The sequence below is a fragment of the Myiozetetes cayanensis genome, unplaced genomic scaffold (genome assembly GCF_022539395.1).
Source record: "Myiozetetes cayanensis isolate MyiCay16 unplaced genomic scaffold, myiCay2020 scf28, whole genome shotgun sequence".
In the NCBI taxonomy this organism is placed as follows: domain Eukaryota; kingdom Metazoa; phylum Chordata; class Aves; order Passeriformes; family Tyrannidae; genus Myiozetetes; species Myiozetetes cayanensis.
This window is the reverse complement of record NW_026087499.1, coordinates 148,963-166,139: the sequence shown is the minus strand read 5'-3', so window position 1 is coordinate 166,139 and position 17,177 is coordinate 148,963. Positions and strand designations below refer to the sequence as shown.

The window sequence follows — 17,177 nt, the reverse complement described above, 5'->3', positions numbered from 1 at the left end:
CACCATTAGTTCAGTGGTTAGACAACTGTGGATTAATAATTATATGCTGGGCAGATGCAGCCCCCGTGGAATGTGCAGGAAAGCATGGGCTCTCATCCTTTAGTCGTTCCAGTCAGATACTGTCTGTCATTTTGATTGTGTGGCATGGGAAGAAACCCACAAACCTCCAGGTAAGAATGTGAAAAAAGAGCAAGTGGTATAGACACTACTTGCTGCTAAGTGCCAATTTATTTTTCATCTGTATTTTCAGCAGTATTTCCCCTGTAATAGTTCTAGCTGCACTGCCAAGTCACAAGTGGCACAGACTGTTTCTTGCTGTTTGAAACTTGCATGGCGAAAGGACAAAAGAACCTTTGGAATCTGTACTTGTCCAGTACAGCAGTGTGCAGAGATTAGAAAAGCAACTCTCCATGCTAATTTCTTAAACTTGACCTGTCAAGCAAAGGAGGACTTGTCACTCACTGCTGTGCCTTGGTATCCTCTTAGCTCCGTGCCCTGCACCATGGTGGTGTTTTGGGTACCACGCAAAGGAAGTGCAGGAACTGATGCTTGATGAACATGTGCCTTTTACTATGTGTTGTAATAAAGCACAAGTAAAAGTGGTGCTCTGAGCTGTGCCCACCCGTTGGGGACACTGCATGCATGTCAAAACCAGAAATTCTAGAGTCTTTAGAAGAGGCCTTTGGATTAGATGATGGGGAGGGCCGTGCAGAGGAGTGGGTTGTCATGGGGGGTATAGGTGAAGCATTTGCAAGTGCTGTGGTTTAGTTCCCCTTTTAATAGAGCGTCTGTGCAGTCAGGAGCTATTATCAGGCTGCACAAGGAGTGTGCTTCTGCAGCCCCTAGTGAAAACTTACGTCATGTGAGTGGCTGGCATCTGTTTAGATTCTTACTAAGGAAATTCAGTATTTATTGGAGGACACCAAGGGAGAAAATGGAGGTGTGACTTACAGAATCTAGGAGCCCAAACTAACTACTTTGCTCGCTGCATTTTCCATTCATGTGCCTGCCGTGGTGACTCGTCAAGCTGGGGCTGTCTTGATTTTCTATGAAATACAACAGGAAAAAAGCTTATTTGGACAATAGTTTGTATGTTGTTGAGCTGTTGTCTTCAGTGCACTGCAAGAGAGGTGCCTGTCATGAGATCTTATATTGGCTTAAAAGACAAGGATGTGGAAACTCTGTTCCTCTAACTTCAGTGCCTGCTAAGCAGGTGGCCCTGCATAGACCCCTGAAACGAGCAAGACAGAAAAGATTGTGACTAGCAAAATGAGAAATAATACAGGATAAAGGGTCTTGAACTTCTTGGAGTGATACCTGTAACATTCAGTGCTATGGCTCTTGTAACCCATCTCTCAAGTTATTGCAAAGTACATCTCTTGGCTCATTAGCAGTGTGTGAACTGTACTGGCCATGGTTCAAATGCTGCTAATCCAGTGTGTGCCCAGGGCTAGGTGATGGAGAGGACCCTTTCACCTCATCGCTGAGTCCAGAGGGATTCTTGGGAGAAAGTGTCCTGTCTCTTGGCTGTTCCTTCATGCTTAAAGTGTCCTTGTTTTCTTTTGTTAAGGGTGTACCAACTCTTGCAGCATAGCTAGTTGCTGTCTGCCCTTTCCCATTTTCTCTGTCTCTCCCCCTCTCTCTCTTCCCTCTCTCTCTTCCTCTCTCTCCCCCCCTCCCTTTTATTTTGTTGGAGGGGTTTTGTTTTGTTTTATGTTTTGTTTGTGTTTTCTTTTTTGTGTGATTTTTTTGTGGTTTGTTTGTTTGTTGTTTTTCGTGTGGGGGTTTTGTTTGTTTGTTTTGTTTTGTGGTGGGTTTTTTTTATTGTTTGGTTTTGGTGTTTTTTTGTAGACCAATGCAGTGCGTGCACTTAAGTGACCAGTCCCTTTTGAAAGGGACACCTTGTTTTAATTGATACCACAGAGTTACGAAAATTGTGGTTTTGTTCTGGCTGCTTAGGCCACACTGTTGATCACCTGGAAAATGGGCAGCATAGAGATACCTTCCCTGCACTGCCACCCCACTGACCTCATTTGCTGCCTGGAGCTTTCTGATTTGAGGGTGTGCCCTGAGCTGGGCAAATGCTGGCAGTCTCTGCTACACATTGAGAGGGCCCCAACTCCCTCCACACTGTGCTGGCCAGAATGCTTGTTTGCACTGTGCCACTCCAGAATGTTTGTTTCCACTTTGCATTTTATTAATAGTGGCATATTTCTAGCCTACCTGATCAGATCAGAATCAGGTAGTCCTGCCCTAAATACTTTCCAGGAACACTGCCAGGTATCTCAGTAGGAATACTAGATGCTGTTTCAAATTCTATTTCGTAAGAAAAGTTCCCTGCTTTTATTTCTTTGGTTAAGTGTTTCCATCTGGGGACAGTGCTGGTGACAGACATACCTTTGGTAACTTCAGTCTTCTGACAATAACTGACAGGAAGTTCTCAGGATTTTTAGCTTGGAATCAGGCAAGGTGGAGGCTTCATTACAGGTCATGGAGCCCAGAGAGAAGAGTCTGGAAAACAGACACAAACATAGGGCCCTCCAGTTCTGTTTCACTGTGGTTTCAGCTTGGAAAAAAAAAGGGGGGTCAGGGGGAAATAGTAATCTGCACAATGGGCTTAAACATCTTACTGGAATAAGTTTTTCCTTCTGTTTCCAGGCGTACAGAATAATTATTCTCTCTTGACCTCTAAAGGAGTAGGGGCAAATCCACAGAATCTTGCAACCCTAGGCTTCTTGATCTGTAACACTGATTCAAGCCAAATTTCTTCTTTTAAAAAGAATCTGCTTTTGCCTGTATGAGGTTGAAGGCTCAGATGCGAGACCCAGCATATGTTGCCACTCTCAGCTCTAATAAAATGCAAATACTGGTACCCAGCTAGAGAGAATGGCATTGCCTGTGCAGAACAGAGCCCTGCGTGACAAACCTGGACACTTTCCCAGGTGCCTGAGCTGTCACAGCTGTGTTTGCACACGCCTGCAGCGAGAGGGGCTGGCTCATTGGGGCCAGGTCTGTGCCAGTCTCTGCAGTGGACGTGCTTCGCCTGGCAACGGGGAGGGAGGAGACAGCAGCGTGGACTGCACTGCAGCACACTGCAGCACTCCTGGAACAAAGATTCGCTGGGCAAACAGGGCTTGTGTTGCTGCCATGTGCTGACCACAGCTCAGAGGGACAGGACCCTGACACTGCATCAGCACAATGGGTATTTCCTCATGTAACTGTCAGGCCTTTCCCAGAGGCTTTGCAATTAACACAACAACTGAAGGATTAATAAGGCACTACAAGAAGTGGTTTGGACTAGTGAGTGCACCTCTGCCATGAGGGTAGACAGGAGGTATTGGCCACAGTCCTTTGTCCCTGGCTCTTGAGCAGCCAGGGTGGGGTGCTGAAGCTGGCCAGAAGGGAGTGGAGCTCTTGTCTGCTGTCAAACTACAGCAGACTCCTGGTGAGAAGGGGACGACATCTCCAGCTAGTGGACCTGAGATGTCTCATACCAGTGGTCTGCAATATAGTCTCTAGTGCAGTACAGCAGAGATCCAGATGTCTCCAATACCCTTTAGTAAGAGTTGTGCCTTGGAGTATAGCGTACAAGTACTCCTGCAACCTTCCGGGGAGGACTGTGTGTAACCAGATCACTTGGAGAAGACTTACTTGTTTAAAACTTGATCAAAGCTTGTCCATTTTGGTGCACATATTCCTTTTGCTGTCAAGTGGGCTTTGTTCTGGGGTTGTCAGTGTTCTGTACCACCATACCACCTCCATGGATGCATGAAGCCAAACAGGATGAGGGCTGTCTTTTCCCCGCAGTTTACTATATATGCCATTAGCTTGATAGCAAGATTCGTTAGATGTTCCCTATCCACAAAACAATCCTGCCCAGCTTCATAACCTGCATGAACTTATCCCTTATGGGTCACAGGACAGGTCTCTGTGTCTGCAGCCACTCCCTCTGCACTGACTGGCCCTAACCATAGAATCATTACCTCAGTGGATCTCTACAGCATCAGGTTCAGCAATGATCTGTTAACCTGTCTGAATCTCCTTGCTCTACCATTCAAGCATTGGTAGCTGTAGCATAGTGCTATGTTACAGTGTAAGGAGAATAAAATCAGTAGCACAGCCCTGAGACTTCTGCAGGGACCAGAGGGCTCCAGAGTTGCTCTGCTTTCCAGAATAATGTTACAGGATTGTCCATGCCTGTATGCTGATTTCTGGCAGTTCTGTTTCTGACACGTGGCTGAAGCTGTTTTCCAAGAAAGGGAGCCTGCCAGGGAAGGAGCAAGTGCCCTGTTAAAGGCTCCTTTTCCTAAGCACAGAAGGAAGCAGAAGAGTCTTTTTCCTCCAGGTACCATTATTGCATGATTCCAGGAGGCAAGCCAAGCTGAATTCAGGAGTCTTGTAAAGTAGGGGGATGACTCTTAAATGGCAGATATGATCCTACTGCTGCTCTCTGAATGGGTATATTTGCTTAGAGTTTATTTGTGTTTTCAAAGACCTTGCATTAACCCTGTCCATTATTGTGTGGGTACAACTGGACTCACAAGGAAAGGGATCTGTCTTTTACCTGCGTTTTTCATTCTTCTGTCTGCTTTCTGTATGGAAGTTCCCTGGAATTGCAGTCAAAAGGGTTGCTGCGGGAACTTGAAAAGCTAGGATGCTGCAGGGCAAGTGTGCGTGTGGATAGCCAAGCAGAGCAAATCTTCTCTGTGACTTCCAGGATAGCTGTTTGTGGCTTCCTGCAGTTCGCTGTCAAAACCTGAACTTCCTTTCCGTGGAAATATCCTTATTCTGGCTTTCTCTAACCTAGATAACCAGTTCAGGATGTCAATATTGGAGCGACTTGAGCAGATGGAGAGGAGAATGGCTGAAATGACGGGCTCCCAGCAGCACAAACAAGGAGCAGGAGGCGGGAGTAATGGGAGTGGGAATGGTGGAACGCAGGTCCAGGTATGAACCCCGCTGTGACCAGAAATGGCAGCTTTATGCTTTCTTACCAGAGTTTGTTTTTTTGGGGGGAGGGGTTTGGAAAGGATTATAGTTCGTCCTAAATAATAAATCTGGTTTGTGGGTGTCTAACAGCAGTTGGTTTTCAGTCGCATTGGCCACTTGTAGAAGCGGAAAACTGCCTACTTGAGGCAGGTTGCAGCTCCTCTCCGTGGCTAAACTGGGATATGTGTGGTGTTTCAGTGCGTTTCTGGGACTGGGACCCTGGGCAGCTGCTTTGAGAGCCGCGTGGTGGTGGTGTGCGAGAAGATGATGAGTCGTGCTTGCTGGGCAAAGTCCAAACACTTGATCCATTCAAAGACTTTCCGAGGAATGACACTGCTCCACCTAGCTGCTGCCCAGGGCTATGCTACACTGATCCAGACCCTCATCAAATGGCGGTAAGACCCAGTCCATTGGACTCTGGGGTTTCAGTACAGGCATGGCAGAAGCATATATAAACTCTGCTTGGTCCACATTTCGGTTGTCCTGTACAAACAATCAAGTCCCTGAACTTGTTCCCAGCCCCTGATCTGACGGGACCTGTCTCTTGAGAGAGTGACTCCAATCACTGGATATATCATGCTCTTTGAGTCTCTGGTGGGGGCACTGTCTGAAGTAAATACGTGTGTTGTGGGCATGTGTGTGGCCACTTCTCTGTGGTATGGTGCATTGGGTAAAGCTGTGCTTAGGCTATGATCCTGACATGGCTACAGAGCACCATTTGTTCTTTTGTTTCCCCTGCAGCACTAAACATGCAGACAGCATCGATCTGGAGCTGGAAGTTGACCCTTTGAATGTGGATCATTTCTCCTGCACTCCTCTGGTAAGAGCAGAGTCCGAAACTTCTGAAAGACTCTGAGGACCCTCTGGAGTTCTTTCTGGTGTGTTATTTTCCTAATGTGTTTCATTTTCTGGAGAGTAGATGTTTCTTGTGTGTCTCTGCTCTGTACATGGTAAGACATGGTACTGTCAGCTTCCTGGCATTTTGTTTTGAGAGAGCACACAGAACAAAACCTTGTCATTGAGTAACATGAGGAAAGGGGACAGACAAGTGGTTCTGGTTTGTGTTTTACACAATATCTAGTCTCCATTATCGTACTAGGAAAAGAACTCTTCACGACTTCTTTCACATTGTGACTGTATAATTGTAGAGGTTGTAAAGTCATTAGAGTATCTTGGTCATTGGAATCATGAAATCGTGACTAAGAACTTAGACAACTAAAAAGCCAAAGCAGGTGGAACTAGAATTTCCAGTTTACAACAGCAAAATATTGATTTTATTGTTCCCAACCTTTGGTCCTGTCCACATGTTTCTGACCTCAGGGATTCCTTTGCGTATGAGGCTGTTCTGTCTCTGCAGTGATGCCAGTGTCACAAAAAAACCCCCCAAATCAACCCCAAATTTATTGCTAGATAAAATAGTGTCACACTGTCAGCTTTATTTGGCAGATGGAGGTTTCTCTGTTGTAGGAGAGAATAGCATGTATGTAGTCCTCTGTAATGGCCTTTTGTTGGGATGGGATGATTATAAAAGTCATTTGCTGACTTTATGCATGTCATGGTTATGTTTATCAGAGTCATTTTTCCATGAGCTGGGGACCAGACTCCACTGCATTAGCAAGAAAGGAAGGAGAAGGCGGGTTGCCTAATGGATCAGTTATCTTTTCTTCTTTAGATGTGGGCATGTGCCCTGGGCCACATGGATGCAGCTGTTGTGCTGTACAAGTGGGACCGCCGAGCCATCTCTATTCCTGACTCCCTTGGGAGACTGCCACTGGCCATTGCTCGGTCTCGGGGCCACGTGAAGTTGGCAGAGTGCTTGGAGCAGCTACAGCGAGATGAACAAACTCAGCTTGGGCAAAACCCCAGGATTCAGTGCCCCTCAAGCACAGACTCCAACACAGAGAACTGGGTGTCCCAGTGGCACAGTGAGCTTGTTGCCTCTCAGGAGCCTCAGAAGGGAGTCACAGTGATTTCCAGTACAAACACAGGTAAAACAAACTGGAAGGCATGCACTGTTTTGCTCTCATTTGACATGTGAAAACATGGGAGCAAGGAGGTCACCTGAGCAGTGGACGCCACCTGTAACCCTGCTGTCCATGCTTCATTCTTTTCTTGTGCTCTGTACACTTGCATAAGCATCAGGAAGAGCAGTGAATGCCTGCTTTGGAAAGAGATGTGTATCTTGTTGAGTCATTATCCTCCCTGGTGATTGTTACTCTCATTGCACTTCCTGTTGGGTGTCATGGATCATGGCACAAACTTCACCCTGCACCTCTGAGGCAGAAGCTGTTCATGTTCCTATAGTGATCGTGGGTTGCATGTTTAGTTTTAATTATTGATCTGTTTGTTTCCAGAGCTGAGACGGCCAAGATCAGAACCTTCCAGTTATTACAGTAGTGAGACTCAGAAAGATTACCCTGCACCCAAAAAGCATAAGCTGAGCCCTGAATATTTTCAAGCCCGGCAAGAGAAGCTGCTTTCCACTGCACTGAGCCTGGAGCAGCCGAGCATTAGGAAGCAGAACTCCAGCTCCAAGCAATCCTCCACTGAGACAATCAGCCCCAGTGAACGGATGAGGGACTATGGCCGGGAGCTCTCCCAGCACATCCCAGAAGTTACTGGGTACCGGGGCTCTGGCAGCCAAGCAGGCATCAAATGGAACCCAAAAGACATTTATATTGGTGTGTCTGCAGTGCAGGTGGTGGGGAACCAGAAGGGGACTGCCCTGGGGAAGGATGCTGTAGCCCATCGGCTACACCAGCGGGAGCAGATGAATGTGCTGATGATGGCTGACAGGGAGATGGTGGATGCAGAGCTCTTATCCTACAGAGACAATGCAGGGGATGAGGACTGCTTACACCACATGGATGAACTGCAGGTAAACATATGCATAGCACCAAGATCGGTCGTCTCAGAGAACTTTGGCTTCACAGAGGAGCCTGACTGTGGGAAGCTCCTGTGGAGGCCTCTAGAGACTCTGAATTGTACTTTGAGAAAGGAGGTGGTCATACAGTCACAATGTATACTTTCTTCCAATTTCAATCTGGACACAAAGGCTAATCATTAGCATTTAGGATCATGCACTGGCATACACTTCAGCACTGTACAGAATGCACAAAATTGTTTGCAGTTGTGCAAGGAAAAAGGAAAAAAGCAGAACCTCCTGCTCACAGCAGTACACGAGACTAATCCTTTGGGAACTGAGCAGCAGTCCCTACAAAGACAAGAAGACGTGAGAGGGGTAGCGCTGTGGTTGCAGGCAAAGCCACTGCACTTTAGGGCAAGGAGGTAAGAGTGGAGAAGGGGAGAGACAATGGGTTTGAGGAAGGAAGAATCACACTAGGTACGGAATAGAGGAAGTAAAAGTAAAAGAGAAGCAGGAAAGACATACAAGAAATAGTCGGGGGAGAAAGATACCGTGGTTGTCTGAGCAAAAAGAGTAGCGGGAGCACAGCCTTACCTGTACTACCTTGGCATTTCTGAATGTTCTCCTCTGGCTGGTATAACAGATGAAGCATATCATTGCAAAACAAGAACTGTTTTCTGTTCTTGGTATTAAAAATTCTGTGAACCTTGGTGGGCTGAAGGATATAATTTAGAAGGATTCCTGACAATGTGTCGTCCCAAGGTTTTTAAATTCTCTTGGTGCACCTTTATTGTCCTGTTGTGCTCTACTGCACATTTCAGCAAAAGAATGGTGAGATTACTTTTCCTTTAGAAACAAGATACCAGTGACAGCTGTCAGTAGCATAGAGTAAGGGCCCAGAGACATTAACCTTTCACCAGATCTCTTGGGCTCCCCATAAAGAAAAAAAAGGAGTCTGGGAAATATGAAACCCCACAGTGCTTTGTCTGAAGAGACAGAAAACTGAGTGAGCACTGGTTAATGAATTTCTCCTCAGAGCTGAGACAAACCATAGACTCCAACTTCCACAGGTTTGGGAAAGATGGGGCGTTTTGTCTAAAGCTGGGCTGTAACGTGGAAGCACAAGTCACCTTCTAGCAGGCAGCAAAAATTTGCTCTCTTTTCCCCCTTGACAGGTGAACATGATGACACTTGCAGAGCACATTATTGAAGCTACGCCTGACAGGATCAAGCGGGAGAATTTTGTGCCAATGGAATCACTGCTGGTGGAGAGAACAGACAGTGCTGCCATGAGCACCACCATGAGCTGGCTGGCCAGTTACCTTGCTGATATCGATCACTTGCCGAGTGCTGCACAGATCAGGTCAGTGAAAGCTGTGAAATTGCTCTGGGTTTTGTCATGGTGTGAATGCTGAGCAGTATGTACTGACTCTTCAGCCTACAGATACCAGTTCTCAACGAGACTCGGTTCTGGTCTTCCAAGTCCAGTCACACTGTTGTGCTCAGACAACACAGCTACAAGTTCATGGAATGGGGGTTCACTCCAGTGCCACGTCTGTGCAGTGCAGTGCAATACAGGCCGGCTCAGGGATGTGGGATGTTGTTTGGAGAGAGAGAGGGGAGCATAAACTTCTGTCTTGAAGTCAGAAATGTTGTTGTCCTTATCTGTGATACCAACCTGGATGCTTTGTAAGCCAGTAATTCCCACTGTGATTGGTATTTCAGAAGTCTGTATAGTGAACCCCTGACCCCTTCTTCGAACACCAGCTTGAGCCCTGCAGGCTCACCAATCAGTGAAATAGCTTTTGAGAAACCCAGCCTTCCCTCGGCAGCAGACTGGTCCGAATTTCTGAGTGCGTCCACCAGCGAGAAGGTAGAAAATGAGTTTGCACAGTTAACTCTGTCTGATCATGAGCAGAGAGAACTATATGAAGCTGCCAAACTCGTCCAGACAGTGTTCAGGAAATACAAGGTATGTGGCCCAAACGTCCAGTGTCTTCCTTGTTAGGTGTGAGAGAGTAGTATTTGTTACAAAGCAAAATGTGGGTAATACCTATTCCTGGGACAAAAATACCGTTTCTGTCATAGCCTTTTCAATGCTTCTGCTTGTTTGCTCAGCAAATACTGTCATGGGGAGAGCATGCCATGCCATGGCACACCCCCTGTGCCAGAGCAGGGTTCGCAAAGCATTCCTCAAAATGTACCCCAGAGGTTCTGGGTAATCACCTACTTAGTGTAAAGATGCATTTTGAGGGTTTGTTCCGTATGGGAGTTGACAGTAGAGACATTTCCAGGAAATGTCTAGGCCTGAGTCAGACCAGGTAGCACTCATAGGGGAGGTTTGCCCTGTAAGCAGCTGAGAGCCACATCATCTGGCCTGGGTTTTGGTGCACTTTTGACCACTTACTGCTGCTTTCCTTCTCCGCACAGGGTCGTCCTCTCCGGGAACAGCAAGAGGTGGCTGCTGCTGTTATTCAGCGCTGCTACCGAAAGTACAAACAGGTAATCAAGGAAGTGAAATTTTATGAAGCACATGTAAGTGCCATGAACGCAGCCCTTTGTAATGAAAATTATCCCACTGTTCCTCTGGTATGCTTTTCAGCATGCAATAATGAAATCCCCTGCTCAGGCAAACTTGAAAAGGGAAGAAAATTCATGTTCTGCATCTTAATTTTGGAGGAAATCCTTGAAATTATTTTGTTTGTGAGAATGCCTGCATTTTTGCTATGAGATGGAGGGCAGTGATGTATTATTCCGTACTGGCCTTTATGCATGCTACAGCCTGAGGAGACTATTCTCTGACTAGTTGCTTGCCAAATTTCATTCTGAAATTGAAGTTGGTTTTGCCTTTGATAAAGGCAAAGATGAAAAGTAGGTTGTTTTATTTTGCACATATTAAACTGTTAAACTATGGGAAATCACGTGTCGTAACTAAATGCAAGTTTTTCCAGGACTGAGAATGTTCTCCACTAGTTGGAGACATGTTTTCAGGCTGAGTTCTCAACCCCAGAAAAAGAAGATGCTTTTCCTTTTTGGTTTTTGGTTGGTTTTTTTTGCTGATTTGGGTTTTTTTGGTTGTTGTTTGGGGTGATTAGAGCCCACGTCCCATTTTGCCCTTTACTCTGCCAGACACCATCTATTTGATGTTTGGCAACATGTTACATAAAGCAAGAGGCGAGATGCCTGTGCTCTTTTACAACCTCGTATTTATATGGGAAATCTTCTTAGTGTTGCATCCAATCCATCACATGGCTTTCATTTTGGAGTGATGTTTCCGGTAATAGAGAAGCTTAATTCCTTTCAAAACTGCTTGACAAACTACTTTGGTTTGGATCCTGGAACTGCTTCTTTTTGAAAGAAGATTGTTTGGGCTTTTTTATTTTGTTTTTTTCATTCTTTATTTGCAGAACTAACATTAACTATGTATTTTTCTGTTTCTCCCCAAGCTTACTTGGATAGCCTTGAAGGTAATGCAAATGCAAACAGTATTTTGGAAACAATTCCCCGTGGGTCACTAACTTTCACATTTAGTATAAACCAGGAGAACCTGGCATTTGGAGAAATGTTTTAGTAGTATCCACTAATAAATGCCTGTGGTTGAGAAATCACTGACAAACCAGACCTTGTAGGAGATGTGTAGGGACTTCTGTGCCACAGCATATCAACTCACGTGAGCAGTGATGGGTTGAGGTCAGGGAGGGGTTTGCAGACAGTTTCCTGAGGACAGGCTTTCCTTTGCTGCTTCTGATCAGCCATCACTTGGTGATCTTTGCTTTGGCATTCGGGGAGCAGTGAACGTTTAATCCACCTGTGCAGCCTGTTCTCTGTGTTCTGCTTGCCTGCCTAAGTATGTTGACCATTCATCTTTGAAATATGTCTGTCCTGAATTCCTAAGACCAACATCTCAGTATGTTGCTACTCATGCTGGAGGCATAGCTGTTGATGCCAGTCTTAAATTGTTCCCAGTCAATAATTTTCTACTGTAAAGGTGGGTTTCCCAACTGCGCAACATCGTGCTTTCATCAGATTCTAGAATCAACTGAGCTTTTCTCAGGGCTACCCCAAGGCAAGGCATGCTTCTCCTGGAGAGCATGTATCCTTGGAGTAATATTCCAGCCACAGCTTCCTCCTGCCCCACAGTTTTGTATCAGGCTGTTCTGTCAGCACAAGTGAGTTGAACTCTGGGACACCGTGATTGCCGAGGCTTTCCCTTTCACAGATCTCTACTGATCCTCTTCCCACCGTAGGGAACAAGAGGAGAAGAGGGGACAGCTAAGGAGGTCTTAAAGCTGAATGCAAACATACTGTGGTCTGGTCTATCCAGTGACTGCTAATTTCTCTTTCACATGCCTTATTCCTCTGCTTTGTTACTCTGCACAGCAGAGATCAGCACAGGCTTGTGACTAGATTTGAACAGTCACAATTCACATCAGAGGTTTGTATTTGAACCCTTCTGTTCAGGGGTTTGTAACTCAGCCACAAAAGTCCTATCTGGGCTAAAAATTTGAAGAAAAACCATGACCAGCCCATGAGTGGACTTCTTTAAAACAGCAAATTTAAAACCACAATCTGATCCATTTCATTAAAAATGTTAAAAAGGAAAGAAAGGGAAAAAACCCCAATAAAAATTAATAATGACAAAATCTAACTGCTCCTCATGACTGCTTCAATTCCAAAAAGTGAAATTTGGTAAATGGTGGCCTGTGATGGTATTAAAGGTTTGGGTTTTTTTTGCTTTGAAGTGGTGTTGGGAGGGTTGTTTGTTTGGTTTTTGGAGTTTTTGTCCCAACAGATAGGAGACTACTGAGATGTGTTAAGACATTACCTTGTACGGGACAGTAGCTGCTATTTCTGTCTCGTATGTCTGATGAAGTGAGCAGAAGTCAAAGCTGATAAAATATCCAGGAACAACAGCCACATAAGTTTTGGAAGTATTAAAACTTATCTGATAAGATCAGCAAACACTGAAAAAGCCTCTGCTATAGTGTTAGTTCAGTGGTATGAGTGCAATTGAGTGCAACTTCTATACATTATTCTACATTTCCATCTTAAAAAGGATTAAAAATATGCATGAATGCGAATGGTTTCTGTTAAGCACTCATCTCTTCGCGTGCTGTGAAAGGAGGAGGATGTAGAATAAAGATTTTCTTTTTAAGAGTTTGTGCCTGCTTTATTTGGACTCACAAGTCTAGAAATATTACAGTGCTAGATGGAATTTGGGATGTGTGTGACTGCTCATGCAAATTTGTGAGTTCAGTGGATGCTTGTTATGGATTTCTGATGAGATTTAGTTTTGCCTTTGACTTAGTCTCAGTGTTAGACTTGCCTTGATTAGCTGTTGTGGGTTTGGGGTTTTGTTTGGGGTTTTTTAAGTTAGAATTACTCCATTTGAAATGCTTGGATTTAAATGGACATATGAGCAGTCAAAACTTTTGCAGTATTGTGCTGTTGCAGAGAAACAGAAAATGAGCTGTTGAAAAGTGAATTGTCCTAGTAAAGTAGAATACACTTATAAACAGCAAATTTGGTTCTTACAAAAGTAATTTGTTGAAAAGATAGTATATTTTGGGTTTAGTTAATTTGTTAGCATTTTGGAATAGTCACTCAAACTCCTTTATCCTTACAGTCACTTAGTTGGGCATATTTTGCTGCTGTTATGAGTTTTTACAACAAGGCCTGCCTAGAACCGAGCATCCCATGCTCTGTAATGCCATTCCTGTGTGCAAGGGAAAAGCAATTCCCCTGAGTGCAGTCAGTGCTCTAACACAGACCTGCTGCAGTGCAAACACAGCTCAGCTCCGCTCGTTCCAGAGTTGTTCCTAAGTGCACTTGGATCTGGTCATTAGCATGGACATGTAGAGCCTCTGCTAGCAAGGTATTAAATGACACCTCAGAGGGCTGGACCCCTCTGCTCTAGAGACAAGCTGAGAGAGTTGGGGCTGGTCAGCCTGGAGAAGGGAAGGCTCCGGGGAGACCTCACTGTGGCCTTTAAATACTTAAAGGGGCCTTTTAAAAAAGATGGGAACAGACTTCTTAGTAGGGCCTGTTGCAATAGGACAAGTGATAATGGTTTTAAACTGAAAGAGTGCAGATTCAGACTAAATACAAGAAAGAAAATTTTTAGGATGAGGGCGGTGAATTACTGGCACAGGTTGCCCAGAGATGTTGGTGCCCCCTCTCTGGAAACATTCAAGGTCAGGCTGGATGGGGCTCTGATCTACTTGAAGATGTCCCTGTTCATGTTGGGGAGTGGGACTAGATGACTTCTAAAGGTTCCTTCCAACCCAAACTATTTTATGAGTGTATGAATCTCATCATACTATTCCAGCAGCAGCAAAACAGGTGGTTGCTTTCTTGATGCAAATGAAGTTCTGCCCCTAGTCTTACAGTTGTTCCAGTTTGCTGTCACCATTTTCTCTTCTCATACTATTCCCAGTCAGTGAATAGATACTCATTTACTTCTCATCATATCTTAGTGGCTCAAGAGTCTTTCAGTGTAGGAACCTGCATCTTACTGGAATGCCTCAGCTTCTCTTTGTTTCTGTTGTAGTATGCACTTTATAAAAAGATGACACAAGCTGCCATTCTTATCCAGAGCAAATTCCGAAGTTATTATGAGCAGAAAAAATTCCAGCAGAGCCGACGAGCTGCGATGCTGATCCAGCAGTACTATCGCAGCTACAAAGAATGTGGGAAGAGGAAGCAAAACCGTCGGGCAGCCACCATTGTGCAACAGAAACTGAGGTGAGCTGCTTGGATGGTAGATGCTATCGGAATCTTTGTATGTTGTTTTTACATTCTTCAGGGCTGTACTGTTACTTACAGATAAAGACTAGTGTGAAAAGGACTGTGATTCATAGGATAATTATTCTTAGTAGTATTCTCCCCAGTTTTGCCTGCACTTCAGTGTTGGGGTTTTTTGTGTTTAGAAGCAGTCTGCTTACCAAGAAGCAAGATCAAGCTGCTCGCAAGATTATGCGGTTTTTACGACGCTGCCGCCACAGGTATGACGCTGTCTTTTGGTATCTGCCCTTCCTTAGAGCAATGTGACAATATTCAAGTGTGTCCACAATGAGTGCAATGTAAAGTATAACAGAATGAGCTTGCTACAGCTCTTCTAATTAAAGAACAAAGCTGAGCTGCTTCCAAGATACATTGTTAAAAATGAAATCTCTAACTTAGGACTGTTGCTGAAAGAGAATTGTGTTCAGCTCCCTTGCTGATACCATAAAGCAGCCCAGGCTGTGTGACTTTAAAAGCTGGACTTCAGGAAGTCTAAAAAAAGGCTTGTTAAATTATAGCAGCAGCTTGTAAGTGCTGCACAAAGCATTCATGATATATGGGAAAGTGCAAAATGTGACAGTATCTGATATGTGCTGGAAATGCCTTTTGTTTGGTCACAGGATCATTTGGTTGGCTCTCCTCAAGTGCACATTCTTTTTGATGTGGATAGATGGAATGTGCCAGCAGAGCAGCAGACAAGGTAGTTCACATCAGCCACTCCACACATACTGCAGTGAGCCAAGAGTACAGACACAGACATGAAGATGAACCATCTCCTGCCAGCACAGGAAAATGCGTGGTCTTGCCAGAGTGCTCCCTGTGGCAGCCAGCTCTGCCATACCAGTACTCTGCTACGAGCAGGGTGTTTGGTTTGGTTTTTAGCTGAAAGGATCCCCTGTATTATCAGGTTGCAAAACAGAATTTTGCCTAGACCAAGGTGAATTCCAAGATTTCTGACCCTGCTCCCTCCATTCTCACTACCCATGCATTTCATCCACTCAGGAGCTGGTCAGACCTGATGCATTTTGAAGCATGTTTAGTTCAGCCCAGTGTCATTTGAATAAGGAGAGCTCTCAGAGAGGCATATGATAGACTTGATTTTAGAAACAGAGTTGGTCCTTATTGCAGGATTTCAGAGCTGCAGTTTGCAGGAGGTCAGTGTGGCTCATACTATTGAAGGACATCTTATGAGAAGAAACGTGTGGACAAGAAAGAGGGTTTTGTAGTTCTCAAGCCATTTCCAAATGCACTTGAAACAGCCACAGTTACTGATGAGGAAGCACAGGTGGCTTCTTGTTTTTGGCAGGGTGTATGGAAGAGACCAAAAGGTGTGCTTGTGCAGCATGTCCTGCTGAAGCAGATGGAGGCTCAGAACTTCTGTATCCTCTCCGATCTGCTTGAGATCCAGGCAATCTCTGGGAAGCTATGTGCCAAATTTCCATCCATGGAGGCTCTGGGGTCAACCTGACAGAGGCTTTTACAGCCAACTCACACACAGTCCCAGAGAATATCCCAGGCGTTCCCACCAACATCCAGGATGTGCCATGGACTTCAACTGGGCTCAATTAAGACTCCAACTGTTGAGTAACATAGACTCTCCCAGGTTTAAATTGCCCATGATTCCAGCAGATCTTGACTTCAGCTCATAGCCTTTCTCTTTCTCAGTGTCTTCTGTTTCCTTTGTAGAGTGAGATCCTGCTCATTTGCACCACTGAATTTTGCAGGCAAGACTCTTCCCTTTGCCTGTGGTCCGTCTGTTCTCTCTAGCAGCATGGTCGCTGCTGCTGGGCATCTCTGCAGGATGAGTTTAGCTCTTGAGTAATTACAGACAGGAATTCAGGAGCAGGGGGGATTCGTTGTCCTTAGGCTCTCTCTGGCTTATGTCACACTGGGCAGTGCTTGAGTTTCTGCAGCAGTGCAGTCCTGTCCGTGTCCAGAGGCACTTTGTTAGCAGTTGTGGTTACTTGGGAATTTGTCCGTGTTTCTTGGCTAGGATGCAACAAAAGGAAAAAGTGACTTATTTCCACTGAAGATGTTAGCTGTGTTTCAAAACACCCTTGCCTTTCCTTCTGAAGTAGAAATGATCACAGATTTGTGGTCACATACTTTCTCCAAGCAATCATAGGAGTTAATGTGTTAATGTAACTAATACTAATAATTGCCACAAAGTTTAAACAGGAACATTCTGGCATTGGCAAATGCTAAAAGTAAAAGCAAGACATACCGAAAGGACAAAACATTCAGAAATGAGAAGCATTCAGAATCTGCTTGAAAAATGCTTAAATTTACCAGACTTATAGAACTGTTTAGAAATGTGAAAGGTTTGCGCCTTGTTCCCGTCTTCCTTCTGCTTGCCAAACAAATTCTAGCAAGCAGTTGCAAAGCAAGATATTTTCCGAAGCCCTTCGTGCTCTGTACACTTGGGCTACATCTGTGATCCCGGGGTCACACTGATTTAGTATCTCTCCTTAGGTTCCTTTGGCTGCTGGAACCGCACAGGGATCTGGTCCCTCTGCTGTTTGTGGTCGGTGACAAACAC

At 45.0% G+C, this 17,177-nt stretch overlaps 1 protein-coding gene across 11 annotated transcripts in view; it reads left to right on the top strand.

Moving 5' to 3' along the window:
- Window positions 1–17,177, top strand: part of CAMTA1 (calmodulin binding transcription activator 1) — a 225,458-nt gene that overhangs the window by 193,925 nt on the left and 14,356 nt on the right. For 8 of the 11 annotated variants that reach the window (XM_050322442.1, XM_050322441.1, XM_050322446.1 and 5 more), the window contains 11 exons: window positions 4,808–4,947; window positions 5,188–5,384; window positions 5,731–5,809; window positions 6,662–6,977; window positions 7,344–7,867; window positions 9,031–9,218; window positions 9,581–9,827; window positions 10,286–10,357; window positions 11,302–11,322; window positions 14,406–14,599; window positions 14,785–14,859. In XM_050322442.1, coding sequence (XP_050178399.1) covers window positions 4,808–4,947; window positions 5,188–5,384; window positions 5,731–5,809; window positions 6,662–6,977; window positions 7,344–7,867; window positions 9,031–9,218; window positions 9,581–9,827; window positions 10,286–10,357; window positions 11,302–11,322; window positions 14,406–14,599; window positions 14,785–14,859 — 2,053 coding nt within the window. The remainder of the gene's footprint in view (window positions 1–4,807; window positions 4,948–5,187; window positions 5,385–5,730; window positions 5,810–6,661; window positions 6,978–7,343; window positions 7,868–9,030; window positions 9,219–9,580; window positions 9,828–10,285; window positions 10,358–11,301; window positions 11,323–14,405; window positions 14,600–14,784; window positions 14,860–17,177) is intronic. The other 3 variants (XM_050322445.1, XM_050322444.1, XM_050322447.1) reach the window with 1 other exon arrangement.